This window comes from Cololabis saira, chromosome 12 (genome assembly GCF_033807715.1).
Source record: "Cololabis saira isolate AMF1-May2022 chromosome 12, fColSai1.1, whole genome shotgun sequence".
NCBI classification, from domain to species: domain Eukaryota; kingdom Metazoa; phylum Chordata; class Actinopteri; order Beloniformes; family Belonidae; genus Cololabis; species Cololabis saira.
Window position 1 is genome coordinate 32,439,379 of NC_084598.1, and position 15,140 is coordinate 32,454,518.

General features: G+C 39.4%; 1 protein-coding gene across 10 annotated transcripts; it reads right to left on the reverse strand.

Annotated features, from left to right (window-relative positions):
• Positions 1–409: 409 nt before the first annotated feature.
• slc66a1 (solute carrier family 66 member 1) lies at positions 410–14,725 on the reverse strand. 10 transcript variants are annotated; one of them, XM_061736629.1, is made up of 9 exons: positions 14,544–14,725; positions 11,378–11,421; positions 9,806–10,002; positions 9,600–9,729; positions 8,649–8,736; positions 8,092–8,243; positions 7,880–7,972; positions 3,783–3,968; positions 410–1,600 (listed from the first exon to the last, which is right to left on the reverse strand). In XM_061736629.1, the coding sequence occupies exons 3-9, from the start codon at positions 9,994–9,996 to the stop codon at positions 1,508–1,510; spliced, it is 933 nt and encodes a 310-aa protein (XP_061592613.1). In that variant the 5' UTR covers positions 9,997–10,002; positions 11,378–11,421; positions 14,544–14,725; the 3' UTR covers positions 410–1,507. The 10 variants fall into 10 exon arrangements, with proteins under 10 accessions (XP_061592613.1, XP_061592612.1, XP_061592609.1 ...); XM_061736628.1 differs by having other exon boundaries at positions 9,806–9,999; positions 14,544–14,724; XM_061736625.1 differs by having other exon boundaries at positions 9,806–9,999; positions 11,374–11,421; positions 14,544–14,724.
• Positions 14,726–15,140: the final 415 nt, after the last annotated feature.

Consider the following 15,140-nt stretch of genomic DNA (forward strand, 5'->3'; position numbering starts at 1 on the left):
GAGGCCTCCCAGGAGCAGGTCAGCGCAGGGGAAGGGTCGCAGGTCAACGCTAAGGCCAAGAGGAGACCTTGACCTGCACTGGGCCGAGGGAAGAGGGAGGGGAAGAGGGTAAAATTGTTGAAGAGGAAGAGTTCCCACTGGTTTTTTTCTTCCCTTCTTATTCACGGGAACATTTAGGACGTATAAATCACAAACATGCTAACGAAAACTGTAAAACCAACGAGAAACAGGCAGAACAATCCTAAACACGACTCCGGTTGTGACACAGTTTCCAAATAATGTTCCTCAGTGTGAAAATACAAAGACTTTAAGCGTCTTGTCCTCTACAACGGTGATCTGAAGATTCTGGAGAAATCTCTGTATGCGGGGGACAAGGCTGAAACAATGAGGGACCTCAGGTAACTTTTACCAACTGGAAACATTTAATTAATCATGAAACAAAGAAATACGGTACATCATGACGAAAAACTGTTGAGCAGTGAATCATATCCCCTCCACTAAACTCCAACTTTTACTCTTTTTTTTTTAATGTTTTCTATGTTTAACGGTGAATAAAATATGGGTTTGTGATATTTTCAAATCATTGCATTCTCTTTTTATTAATATTTTAAACGTAGTCGAAACTTTTCAGGAACTGAAAATAAAAATCAAGACCTCACAAATAACCGGAGGAGAAAGAAACTAGCCGTATTTTATCATTTGTTTAATCTCTACAGGACACTGACCAACCAAACATATTTACATTTCTCAAAAAGTACAAAACCAGCTTCTTTTTTTGTTGTTCGGTGCCAAAATGTGCAAACTATGGAGGTGAGAATGTGACAAAGTTTTCAAAATTCACACAATAGAGACATAACTTTTATCAACAGTGCAATCAAAGTGGTTCATGCATCTGTTCAGAAAAAAAAAACTACAAATAAAGAGATAAATTGCACAATAAACTCAGAAACATGCTTCTTTTAAATGTTGGCACTTGTTACAACTTGTAATTAAATCCAACGACAAATTGGTTCTGCTCTGCAGACGGGGCTAGAAGACCAACCGTCCTAGTGTTCGCTGACTTAAAAGCACCAGAAGTGTCTCAGAGAAACCCAGTGGTACCGTGTCTTACATCCGTCTCAGGTTAACAGGAGTCTCCATCCCGCCCAGCCAGTCCTACCCCATCACTTCCTGACAGAACTTTCCAGACTAATGTTTTATATCAGAGAGAAACAGAACGGGGATGGCTGGCCGCGCTCGTTCCCTACATGTCCGACGCCCAAAACACCGAACTTTCCCTTTAAAATATTAAAATCACTAGAAGACGAGCTAAACTCAAGAGAAGCATTTCATCCGTCCACAACAACAACTCACTGTAAACAAGAATGAGGGCGAAAAACGTAATAAATAAAACAAAAAGAATTAAAGTACAATTCAGAAATAAAGCTTTGCTTTTCTTTTACTTTCTTGGAAATGTGATTTTGAGTATTTGGAGGTGAGTTTTCACTCGGATCCAGCCAGAACCGTTTTAGCTCCCGATCAGAGGCGCCTCCTCGTCGAAGTCGCCGGCGTTTATGGTTTGAATCGGAAACCTGCGATAAATGATGAACTGAGCCGAGATCTGAACACCGAAGTCAAGGACAACAAAGTAAATACTGCAAAGTTAATGTCAGTTGAGCATAAAAACAAACCAAACTTGTGTTTTGAGCAGGAAAGTTATTTTCGTTTTAGTTTTTAACAACAAGGAAAGACCTGCTAATACTATTATGTACAGCAGAGGTTGGCGATCCGGGTCCCCCCCCCCCTGCTTTAAACTAACGGTCATCATCAGCTTGCATCAGGGTCTGCACAAGTCTGTCGATGATACCGTCAGGACCCAGAGGACCAGGACTGCCCACCCCTGATTTATGGTAGAAACATCTCAAAGTATTTGCAGCACAACTCTTAAATGTGATGAACTAATACCTGTTTTCCACCAAACCGGTTCCAGGGCTGGTTCTGGGCCGGTGCTGAGTTTGGAACCGGGTTTTCTGTTTCCACGGACTAAGAACTGGCTCTGGGCCAGAAAAACCCGGTTCCAAGGTAGCACCAACTCTTTGCTGGGTTTAGAGGAAAGAACCGCTTACGTCAGCGGAGGGGGCGCTGAAAACCTGTCAATGATGACAAAGACATTGGATCTGCCGTTTTCTGATCCCAATGAAGCAGCGTGAAGCCAGAACAGCAGCTGTACAACCGCAAGATCGTCCATAGTTCTGGCTAAGCGACAATGCAAACGCAGCGACGTAACAGACGTTTGCAGCGAAGTAACCCCCTCCCCTCAGCACCCCCAGTTATGGAAAATCAAACCGGTTCTCAGCTGGTTTGCTGTTGAAGGAGTTGTGAACCAGCACTAGCCCTGATCCAGAACCAGCTTCAAAACCAGTTTGGTGGAAAAGGGGTCCGGAACAAAGAACCACTGATAACCAGAAATAACATGAGTGTAATGTAAGACATTACTATGATCAGAATGTAAAAATTGAGAAAAAAATATTAATATTTGATTGAAGAATTCAGCATTCACAGAAAAATTATTTTGTCCAGGTAACTGCTCAAACTCCTGTTAGAACCGAGGGTTTTACGCAACGATTAATACACCGATGCCACTTGAGAAGAGCTGCTCAAATGATGGATGGGAGCAGCAGCTTCGCCGGAGCGCCACAAAAAAACGTACTCACTTAAAACCAGAGGTGGGTAGTAACTAGTTACATTTACTCCGTTACATTTACTTGAGTAAGTTTTGGGAAATTTTGTACATTTAGGAGTAGTTTTCACTATCACTATACTTTATACTTTTACTTGAGTAGATTTGTGAAGAAGAAACTGTTACTCTTACTCTGCGACATTAGGCTACGTTGAGCTGTTACTTTTCTTTTATTCCTTTTATCCGCATACGCGTCAATCTCATGACATCACTGGGTGATTCTTTGGGAAAAATGTTTGTTTTTGCATGTTTTGTCACATTTACACAGACTCAAACACACACAGAGTTTCTATGAGTTCATGGGCTTGTTCTAGTTCTGCCTGGTTAAAAAAGAAAAGTACAAAGGCTTGAAATTTTGTGCTACTTGTGCTTAATTTATTTTTTTATTCTGTTATTATCTTATTTATTTTATTATTTATTAAAGTACTTGAATTTACTTTAAGATTATTTTAATTTAAGCTATTTTTTTATTAATTTTAATTTATTTTATTATTTTATTGATTTAATTTGCCTGAAGATGATTATTTTGTACTTTTGTCTGTTTGAATGGTTGTGTTAAAAAAATAAATCAGACGTTACTCAACAGTTACTCAGTACTTGAGTAGTTTTTTACTTTTACTTAAGTAATTATTTGGATGACTACTTTTTACTTCTACTTGAGTCATATTATTCTAGTACTTTTACTTGAGTACAATCTTTGGCTACTCTACCCACCTCTGCTTAAAACCAACCTCTATCGTATCCAATATTTGAATGTATTCAAACCATGTTCAGGTTGTACAGGAGCTCTTGGCTGTAACCGGTTTTCTGCAGGACATAAATGAAGGCTTGTTCAAACTTCCAGATACGCTGAACAATGTCTATGCAGCAAACACCTCCAGACCGGAGTTTATCACCTTTGTGCAAAGAAATGAGAGATGCCTCCGGGGGCCGCGTGGGAGGCATTTAAAATCTCGGTGAAAACCCTCCTAAACCCATATGGTGGCATGTCTGTCATGTTTAAAATGTGGCACGTACGTGAGACTCCCGGGAAACGGGAGGCCCGCTGCGTTTGAAAGGATACGACGAGGTCTAGGGTGAGGGTGCCGAGGCTGCCGACGAGCCAGGGCAGGTGATGGATGAGGTAACTGTTCTCGCCCTGGCCGTTGTCCGGGTTCTTCAGCAGGACGCTCAGGCCGTACAAGGTGTTTCCCAGGATGACCAGTCCGAACAAGAAGTAGGACACCCCCTCTGTCGACTTCCTCTTGAACTGTTTGGAGAAATGAGACGACGGGAGGGGAAGTAGGACCGCTTTCTTAGGAACGGGTGACCTTTTATAAAGCTGTCACATACTGCATATGCACCAAGACTGAGGAGCGACCGGCGCCGTTAACACTGGATTATATTTACTACCATTTCTAATTGAATCTACTGTATTTTGCAGACCATCAGGCGTAATATACACGGGTCTATTTTCATACATAAGGTGCACCAGGTTATAAGACGCATGATAAAACATATATGAAGCGAAACAAAACAGTCAGCTAAGTAAAACTTGTTCACAATAACTTGAATATCGTTCAGTTGTAACAAATGCACTCACATTTTAAATAATTTCTAGAATACACAAATAAAAAGTGAAGGATGTGAGCATCGTACAATGTCCTCTTCTCTGATTGGTTCATGGTTTCCAGCGACAGCAGACACCTGAAGTTAGTGTGAGGTTGGAACAATGTTGTATTTCAACTAGGGCTGTCAGTTTAGCCCGTTAATTAGATTAATTAATTAATTACACTGCTAATTAACGCGTTATGAAAATTAACGCAATTAATTATGAGTGGCAAAATGCGCAAGCATTTGAAACTTGGCCATTGAGGGAACCGTAGGCCACTTGGCAGCGGCAGGTCACTTCCCTCCTGCTGCTAGTCAAACTAACAAAGCAGGTGACACACGTGGACGACTCAGGGGAGCGAGGCCAGCAAATCTTTGCTAGAGCCTTTGAACGGGAAGTTTATGTATGAAAAGAAAGAAGACGGGACTATCAACAAGAACGCTGTGATTTGTACATTTTGTAAAAAATTATTTTCCTATCAGCAGAGCTGCTCAAGCCTGAATTATCAATTAAACGCTAAACATGTCCGGACAAGTTCCACTGTAAACGTTACAGGTACTAGTACTTGAATCGCTGTATTGACTCAGCTTTAGTTCTAATTTTGAACTGAGAGTCTGCTTAAGTGCCTATTTGAGACTCAGCCTTATTATATTAATTTTATTTAACTGTATTTGTATTGCGTTTGAATAATGCACCTGGCCTAATTGGTTTGCTGATGTGCTTGAGCTTTTTCTTTTGAATTTAATTTATGAAACACACTTCACCAATAAAAATGTGGATTTCAAATCTTCTCTTCTTAGTCTATTCAATTGATTAGTCATGCACTGCAATTTTGTAATGTCCTAGAATTCTAATTCTTTATTTGGGGACCTTTAGCAGATATGAGGTTAAAATGCAATTAATTAGATTTATTAATTATAAATCATGTAATTAATTAGATTCATTTTTTTAATCGCCTGACAGCACAAATTTCAACATTTGATTAGAATTGGATTATGATACAGATTTGAAAATTGGGTTTAGGCTAAAAACCTAACGTTGGCTTGATGTTTAATTATAGTGAGGTAACATTGACTAGATGTTGGATGATTGTTGCTTGCCAGCGCTACATTAGTTATCTAACGTTGTCTGACGCTGAAACTCCAACCAAGGACTGACTTTAACGTTTCAGTTGAACGGTCTGAGCATCAATCAAGCGGAGCACCTTCGTTGCTACCAAAGTCACTAAAGCATTTTGACAGATTTTTGACAGTGTAACACATAAAAAGGTTCGAGGTCAGTAAGCACAACAGAATTCATACATAAGGCACCCTGGATTATAAGGCGCACAACTGATTTTTGAGAAAAATTAAGAATTTTAAGTCGCTTTATAGTGCGGAAAATACAGTAATCCAGTTTCTTACGGCGTCCATAGAAACAAACGGTGCCACCGGTGTTGACCGGAGTCAAGTTCTCTCGTCTGACTATGTCTGACTTGGCAATAAAGTTTTATCCTGATTCTGATACATTTTTCACATTCTTCCCTCCTCGTTCCCATCTTCTGCAGACAAAAATTGTTACATTTTGTCTTCAAACTGATGTTTGTCTACAAGGTCTTCAAAAGACTTGGGATTTGACCTTGTGTTCAAGTAAATCCATCATGAGCCTTAAAAGCCACACTTAAACTGAGTATTAGCTTCGATTAAACCCCAAACATCACTCCCGCCGCCTGAGCAGAGCCAAGGACGGCATCTCAACCTCAGGCAGGCAACACGAGAACAAACCAGACCCCTCTTTCAATACAATCCATGCAATTTATTAGTATTTATGATGAAATTAGCGTACTTTGCGGCCTGGTAATGCAACCAACCACGACAAACGGCTGGTTCACCTTCCGCAGCTACACATTGTACCAGCGAGCCCTCCCACCCCGGTGAAGATAAAGTTATATGATAGTGGAGCATCATACTTTAGATATAGAAGCTGTTAAATACACACTAAACCTCTTTATGCTGGTAGTTCACCCTGAACGCATCACGAATGATGTATTCATGAACTACTGCAAGACAAAGCAGCTGTTGTAGAAATGGTTTCAATAAACTTGATCACTGAGGTTAAAGAGGCCATTTTTAAGACTCTTTATTAAAACACAAACACAAAATAGAGTGATAGTATTCGAGGCAGACACATTAATCTGCAATAGGACTCAATATTGGCCATTTCTCTTGGAACTGGCTACTTTTACAAGCTATGTATGCATCATAATGAAATTAGTCCACAAGCCAAACCTGATATTAATGAGGATTCTGTTCTGTTTAAGTTTAAAAGGAACAGATTCCTGTATTTTCTATCTGCACCTTAAAGAGATTGGAAAATTAATACGGAGGTTGTTAAAACTTTGAGACAGGCCTTAGGGTGCCTGTGACTTTTGCACAATATTGCATCTGAAAAAAACAAACTTGGATGAAACTCCACATATTCTCCTGTTTGAGTATACTCAATATATGAGTATACTTATTTGCCACTGGCGTTTGTTCCCTCCACTGTCTTCAGTTTACTCTAGGGCTGTTTAACATGCAGATTTCCCTCCACCACCCAAAGCGTTGGCCTTGTCATCGCGTATGGCTAAATACCGATGCAAAATGGAGGCCTGGTTCCCGATAACCAGCCCTGACATGTGCACCCCACCCTGCAAGTGGAAGGGTCCGTTTTACTTAGGAAATCCCGACAGTCGTGGTTCTCTGCAGTTAGACAACGTTCAAACAGCCAGAACCCAATCTGCTTCGTAGCACTGGTTTCTATGGTTACCAACGCCTAGGATGGATGTAAACAAACCAAAATGGACGGTGGTGAACTGGCTTTAACGGGGAGGCTGTGGTTAAACCAAAAGTTACACCAAAGGCACCGGAGGCAGAAGACAAGATAAGAGCTTGGCTCTTCAGTTAAAAGAAGAACCAAACAAAGCAAAAACTTGCTCATATAATCTTTGATAACCCAAATAAACAAATTTGGGCTCGGCAGTGTGAACATAACAGCAAACGGAAAGGCTCAGCTGTGATAACGACTGCTCCAGATGTGATCCCAGCGTTCAAAAATACCATATAAACTTATTATGAAATCTCAGTAGTTACAAAAAGCTTTCTCTAAATTAAAATAAAAAAACACCTGGATTAATTTCAATAGCTTTTAACTTTTGAGTAAATGTTCCCATTTTCACCAAACCATCAATTTATTTCTGTATATTATCACTAAAGAGAACAATTTTCAAATTGTATTAACAACTTACAACAATTCAATTCAATGTTATATTTGTTTTGTTTGTTTTTATTCTGTAAGGTGACCTTGGGTGACATGAAAGGCGCGTAAATAAAATGAATTATATATATATATATATATATATATATATATATATATATATATATAAATAAATAAATAATATCAACATTATTTTATTTTTTCTATGACAATGCTTGTTCTACTTATCATATTATTGCTGGTTAACAGCACCTTTGTGTGTTTTGGGTTTATCAAATGATTTTCCTACATTTTCCTACATTTATTTGTGGCCGAGACCACTTTTCCATACTCACATTCGTGTATATCTGTGGCAGTCTGGAGCAGAGGTAGAGGACTGATGACACTGAGCCAATGGAGAAACCGATAATCTCCCTCGTAGTAAAACCCTGAAGTGAAATGGTGAGCAGATGCAAGATGTTAGCAGATGTTACAGGTAAAAAAACAAAACAGACAAAAATATATCCCTTCTTTTAGATCAATAGCTTAACAAATAAACAGGCCCCACCGTTATGGGGCCGGCGTCAGATGTGGAGAGCAAGGAGCGACTTCTGAATCCAGAGGAAGCCATCCCAGGTTGGGGATCTGCTCCCGGGAGATGGCTGAGTGCAGTGAGCCCCAGGAAGAGGGATATACCCACCACGTGCAAAACCCGCTTGTCTGGCGAAGAGACAACAGCTGGGATCACCATCAATACTTTCAAAAAGTCATCTCACAGCATTTTTCCTTCAGACAAAGGTCGGCAGTGGGGGAACAAAATCCAATATGATGACCTCTTGGCGGGGCGGACAGTCTAAACTGGAGGGTGCTACTCGTTCATCAGCACTTCTTCATCAATAAACCATATTGGATCAAACTGGTCCCAAACTGAAAAAGTGTTTCAGCAAAAATGTAGGACACAGTGTAACTTTATAGTTGTGAAAGTAATAAATGCAGAGGGCGTCAACCACAGTTTACATCAAACCAAGCTGAAACAGGAGGACGCAGGTACGACGCTGGAACTCACAAGGAAAGGAAAGAGTCGGGTTTTTAATGTGCAGTGAAATAAACAAACAAACCACTTACTTGCAGCCCTTCGGTTCCTGACCTTGTAGTACATGTACATGGACAGCATCAGCAGGTCAGCTATGACATAATAAACTGCTGTATATGTCTAGATGACAAAGAGAAAGACAACACAAGTCAGAGATTGATCAAAAAAATGTATTGTCTTTATATTGGAATTCATTTTAAAAATGCATCGCCATCAAACTGTCAGTTGACATAAAGATATTCAAGAACAATCAGCATAGTAGTTGATCAAGCCAGAAACAATTAAATGAATTAAATGACAACCTTAAAGCCGGTCTATGTAGCAATGCAACCTTCATCAGCCCCCCAAGAACATTGTTGACCTCTACAGGGACAAATTACCGTAGATTTACAGATCTACGAATGTCCGAATCACATTGTTTCATTCCCAAGTCAATTGAGTTGGAACATCTGCTGAAACCGAGTCCCGATCCAAAACTATAGCAATTCGCAAAAAGAAAAAAGAAAGAAAAAAAGGGCAGTTTCGTTCTGTCTGTCAAGCGAAATTCCCAAATTGCAAACAGTGGGAGTGTCTGATTTGAAATATTTCCAAACTGCAGACTTTTCCTTCCAGTTTCCTCTACGTTTGTGCTCAAGGCCCTGCCTAAAATAAGTTGTACTTGTTGACAGTGAAACTTAAGTATAGACGATAAATAAATTAATAACGTAAATTAGTGAAATAAAAATGAAAAAAAATTTGATAATTTCCACCTGATTATCATTCAGAAAATCATGTAACAGGTCCCGGTTTACAATCATGTGATGAGATGGGGACAACAATAACCAGATGGTCACCGGTCATGCGGACAATCCAGCATGTCTTCCATATCACAAGAACACAGCGGATCAATATGGTAGGAAGTGGTATTTTCTATATGGGCTGGCTTTAAGGCCTCATTGATCATTGCTCTTTAACACTGAGGCATTTATGCTTTTTCAAGTCACCTGAAGAGGAAGCTGGTCTGCCAAAAAGGAGCCCACCAGATTGCAAGAATCCCCCCCCAACCACAGCACCAGGAACCAAATAGAGAGAGCGCTGTCCATGTTCCCTCGTTTGCAGGAGCTGTAGTACTGTCTGCAATCACAAGGAGCAGAAGAAACTGTTAGTGACGTTTAAATGAACCAGCGAATGGAGGAGAAGCAACACTTACGGAAGTGACGACACCATGAAACAGAGGATGGACAGGAGCCCCAGGTAGATGCTGGCCATGTCCCTCCCGTCCTGGGCACATTCACCGAGGCCTTCCCAAACCCATTCGGACCCGTTGGGACACATGGTGGTGAAGTTTCCTGCAGTGGTCCATCCGAAGGTCACACGGGCGAGGACTCCCTTCGTGCCCATCGTCTGCTGGAGGAGACACACCAAACTTCCTCAAAGCCAGAGGTGTCAAGTAACGAAGTACAAATACTTCGTTACCTTACTTAAGTAGAAATTTTGGTTATCTATACTTCACTGGAGTAATTATTTTTCAGACGACTTTTTACTTTTACTCCTTACATTTTCACGCAATTATCTGTACTTTTACTCCTTACATTTTAAAAACAGCCTTGTTACTCTATTTCATTTCGGCCTTTAAAAAAAAAGCTATCCAGTTAAATTGCTCCATCCGGATAGAGTGAATTTGGTTGTGGTTGTTTCAGATGTTCTTGTCCAGTTTTGTTCTTACATCCGTTCCCTCAGATCCCTGCAACTAAACTTGGATGTTCATTCCAATAAAAGGTTAGGATAAATGATAACATGCCTCTGAAGTTTGACTTTTTGCACCATTACAATACTTATAGGCAACTAGTCATCATATCTTCTGCTCTCTGAAACACATGTTAATGCTCAATAGTACACATATATGGTTCTTTCATATATTTGCATTATACTAAGATGCATTCATTTTCAATGGCTTTTGTCCTTAATGGCTTTTTTCCCCCCTTACATTACTTTTATACTTTAAGTAGTTTTGAAACCAGTACTTTTATACTTTTACTTGAGTAAAAAACTTGAGTTGATACTTCAACTTCTACAGGAGTATTTTTAAACTCTAGTATCTATACTTCTACCTGAGTAATGAATGTGAATACTTTTGACACCTCTTCTGCTCAAAGCACATCTGTATGCAAATGAGGTTTCTTGCACAATTTTGTATCCATAATTAGATTAACTAAATACATCAAAATGAATTAAATAAAACATTAATTCCCAGCATATGGCCAAGCCAAGAGCAGTATTTGCTTGCAAGAAAGCAGAAATTAAAAACTGCACAAATATCGACACCATATGGTACATTTTTTCAGGACTTTGTCTCATAGTACGACCAGGCATATTAACATGAAAAGGAACATAACTCACGGACTAAAGCATGAAGACATTTCAAATCCCTCGGATTTCCAAGAAATTAGGTCAAGACGGGTTCAAAGGTTGTTTTAAGAAATAAAAGCCAATTAAAGATTTCTTAACAGGCTGTTTAAACCCATAAGCTCGGATGATTAAATCAATGCAGTGGCAGTTAAATAACGTGGATATATTTACATTTACACTGATAAATTACGTAAATTTAGTGAGAAAACAACATTAAACGAGAAAAAAGGGTGAATATAGAACAAAGGCTGCTCAGCTGGTCAGGACTCATAATCAGTTTCTGCGTCAACGCTTTTGTTTTTTTGTTTTTCTACATAGAAAACTGTTTCAAATCACCAGTGTGAAAGTTGTTAAGGTGTCGGGTTTTACCTGCCTCTGGAGCTGCTAACCGAGCAATCCTGGACAGAATAACAAGCTCTGGGAAGAAAAACACGGAAGCAGCGAACAGATGAGAAACCAGCTCGAGCGTTGATTGGTGGATCCCATGTGACGTCACGGGGAAAACCTTCGTCATGTGACTTGCTCCGAACCACAACAATAGTTTTCAAAATAAGAGCTTGCGGTGACACACTCACCGGCCACGTTATCAGGGACATATTTTCAGGTTAGACTATCCAGTTCTTTCAGAACTGCCTTAATACTTCGTGGCAACAATTTAATAAGCTGCTGGAAACATTCCTCAGAGGTTTTGGTTCATATTTACATGACAGCATTAGGTGCTTTATTGCAGTGATTCTCAACTGGTGGGTCGGAAGTCAGAAGTGGGTCACGTTCTCAGGTAAACTATTGGTAACACAATATGAGCTTGCAGAAATGAAAAAATAATACATTAGAAATATCTGACTATTTCTCTTCATGTATCTCAAATATATCAGGTAAATTATTGCAATAATAATAATAATAATAAACACAATCATATGTTGTAACAATGCACCTTTCAATAACCATGTCTACCTCATACTGCTGCACCTTTCACTTTCTTTTTTAAAATTGTATATGTATTGTATTGTATATAATTGTATATGTTAATAATAGCTGTCATTTGTCTATTTACTCTACAGTAAGCAAAACTAACCAGAGTCAAATTCCCTGTCTTGTTTGAGCTGACTTGGCCAATAAACCTGATTCTGATTCTGATTCTAAACCTACATCATTTTCAGCCTTTTTGGATATATTTCCCTATTTTTTCATGTATTTGCAGGAAAACACCACCTGAGTCTGTTAAAAGTGGCTATTGAGATATTTTGATTGTCAAATCAGCTTCCTGTTTGAAGCTTGATTAATGACTGAATAACTTCACTCCTACTGTATTCGTGCATTTAATTAGTGGATGGTCAGCTAAAGTATTTTGGGAAATATTTTTCAGTTGCACTTTTTTATTTCACGTTTATACATGAAAACACTGCTATTTCTCTACAATCTGGGGCTTAAGCTACACTACATTTTCAATGAATTTGAGAACTACAAAATTGTCTTTGATTTGGGTCCCAGCTTGTGATGAAGGAGGGATGGAGGGCCCGAAGCCAGACCAGTTGAGAACCACTGCTTTATTGCATCTTCTCACTATGGAGGCCATTGAAGGACAGTGAACTTATGAAACCAGTCTGAGACATCTGATCTTTGTGACATGATGAATGATCCTGTAGGAAGAAGCCATCAGACGATGGGCACACAGTGGTGATAAAGGGATGGACATGGTCAGTGACAACAACACTCAAGTTTGTGTAGTATTTAAACCAGTGTTGCCCAACCCTGGTCCTCAGGACACACTGTCCTGCGTGTTTTAGATGGTTCCTTGCTCAAATGCACCTGATTGGATCTACACGTCTGTTCATGGTCCACTAATTTGAGCCAGGTTGTCATCTAAAGCAGAGGTTCTCAACTGGTCTGGCTTTGGGACCCATAAAAAGCCATGACTCAAATCATGAAAACTTAAACAATGAAAAGTTTAAACCTCAAATTGTACAGAACTGATGCAAAATAAATAAGTGCATTAACTGAAAAGTAGTTCCAAAAACCTTTGAAATATTTAGCTTTAGCTGACTACCCACTAATTATACAGTATAACAAGCAGTGCACTAGTTAAGATATTCAATCACCAAATCAAGATTATAAAGCTGACGTAGCAATCAAAACATCATTATTAACAGATTCAGTCGGTGTTTTCCTGCAAAATACATGAAATAAAAAAGTGCAAGAACTGAAAAAGTAGTTCCAGAAAGACTCAAAAATACGTAGCTTTACCTGAGAGCTTTACCTTTACCTGTGGAAAAGGCACTAAAGACAGGTACACGACCCACTTTTGGGTCCTACCCACCAGTTGAGAATCACTGATCATGTAGGACAGTGTGGGGAGTGTTGGGAAACACTGATTTAAACAACACTCAATTGGTACTAAGGGGCCCGTAGTACACTAGCAGCATCAGCCTGAACCACGGATACGAGGCAGGATGGATCCAGGCTTTCATGTTGTTTGATACCAAATTCAGACCCAACCATCTGAATGTTGCAGCTGAAATCAAGCATCACCAGACCAGGCAATGGTTTTCAAAACTTGTAGTATCCAATTTTGGGAACCTATGCAAACTGCAGCCTCAGTTTCTTGTTCTTAGCCGACCAGAGTGACATGCAGTGTGATCTACTGCTGCTGTAGCCCATCTGCTTCAAGGTGCAACGGATTGTTCGCTCAGACTGGGTATTTGAGTCACTGTTGACTTCGTATCCTCTCCAACTAGTCTACCCATCCTCGTCTGACATCAACGAGGCTTTCTTCATCCGGACAACTGATATCAGTGGATATCTTCCCTTTTTTGGACCATCCACTGAGAACCCAGAGATGGTCATGTGTGAAAATCCCAGTAGATCAGCAGTTTCTGAAACACTCAGACTTCCCTATCTATTATTAACATCCAAGCCAATTAAAAGTCACTTAAACCCTCCATGGTTTGAACTCCATCAGTTTGACCATGTCTATGCTTAAATATATAGAAATGGTGCCATGTGATTGGTTTGTAAGATATTCACATGTAAAAGAACCTAATAAAGCACCCTGTAAGTATTTAATAATATGTGTCTTTTATTCTATCTTTAATACTATTTGGCACATGTGTATGTTGTCTGTGGCATTTTAAAAGGCTGTGGAAATAAATGTGTACGTTTTATATAAGGGGGGGAAAGCAAGCAGAGCTCCCACATTTCACACTCTCTCTTCACATATCAACACGCCTCGCTAGACCACATTATATTCCTGCCTGGTGATTAGTTTTAAATCCTTACACATTTCATTCATCAACGTTTTAGTATGAAGCCGTGGAAAAACGACTAATGAAAACACAAGTACGGTTGATTTGAGACTAATTACTCTTAACATTAAATGAAGATGTAATGTAAAGTATAAAGTACTTGCAAAGAAGTTTGTGTAAAAACTGAACGATGGAAAGGTTGGTGACGTCACTTCGAGTAAGGACTTTTCTTTCTTCATTTATTTTTTTACACCGTATTTCTGTATTTATGAAAAGACAGCTGTCTTAAAAACCTACCTGAGATCGGAGCCGAGTGTGTCCGAGAGTGAAAAGAAGCTTCCGCTTGTTATTTATGCAAACATCCGAGGTAAATCTTTAAGTGTCAGCTGACGCGCAGTCAGACTGACGACTCAGCAACTCAGCTCCAAGTTTCCTGGTGTCAGACTCTTAGCTCTGATTCTTCACGTCTGAAATAAGTTTACTGGTGTGGTGTCAGCTTCTTAGCTCTGATTCTGCAACAAGTTTCCTCAAACGTCACGTGTCTTTCCTGGATAAGTGCCAACTTTAAATGCAAAAGGAAAAACAGAACCAATAACTTATCATGTGAAACATCATCCAGTTGTTCGACCTGACTGGTAAAAAGGGATATTTGCTCAACAGGATACCTGATATTTCCCAATAAACATTTTATTTTATACAGTTTTTTGTTAAAAAAAAAAAAAATCCCGTCTCTTAAAAGGACTTATTTTGTGATAACAGCTCATAAAACCAGTAGGAAACCAGCTATTAATCATAGCGGGTCTCAGTATTAGGCCAATACAGTCTGAGACAACTATTATTGTTTTGTAGTGTAAAATTATTTATTAGAAGAAAAAGCAATACCAAGCAATACCA

What these genes read in the sequence shown, in the direction of transcription:
- slc66a1 (XM_061736632.1), bottom strand. Translation starts at nt 9,996, where the DNA reads ATGGGCACGAAGGGAGTCCTCGCCCGTGTGACCTTCGGATGGACCACT. An exon ending in TTCATGGTGTCGTCACTTCC is followed by an intron (nt 9,730 to 9,805) that starts GTAAGTGTTGCT and finishes TTGTGATTGCAG; the next exon opens with ACAGTACTACAGCTCCTGCA. An exon ending in CAGGAACCGAAGGGCTGCAA is followed by an intron (nt 8,244 to 8,648) that starts GTAAGTGGTTTG and finishes TCTCTTCGCCAG; the next exon opens with ACAAGCGGGTTTTGCACGTG.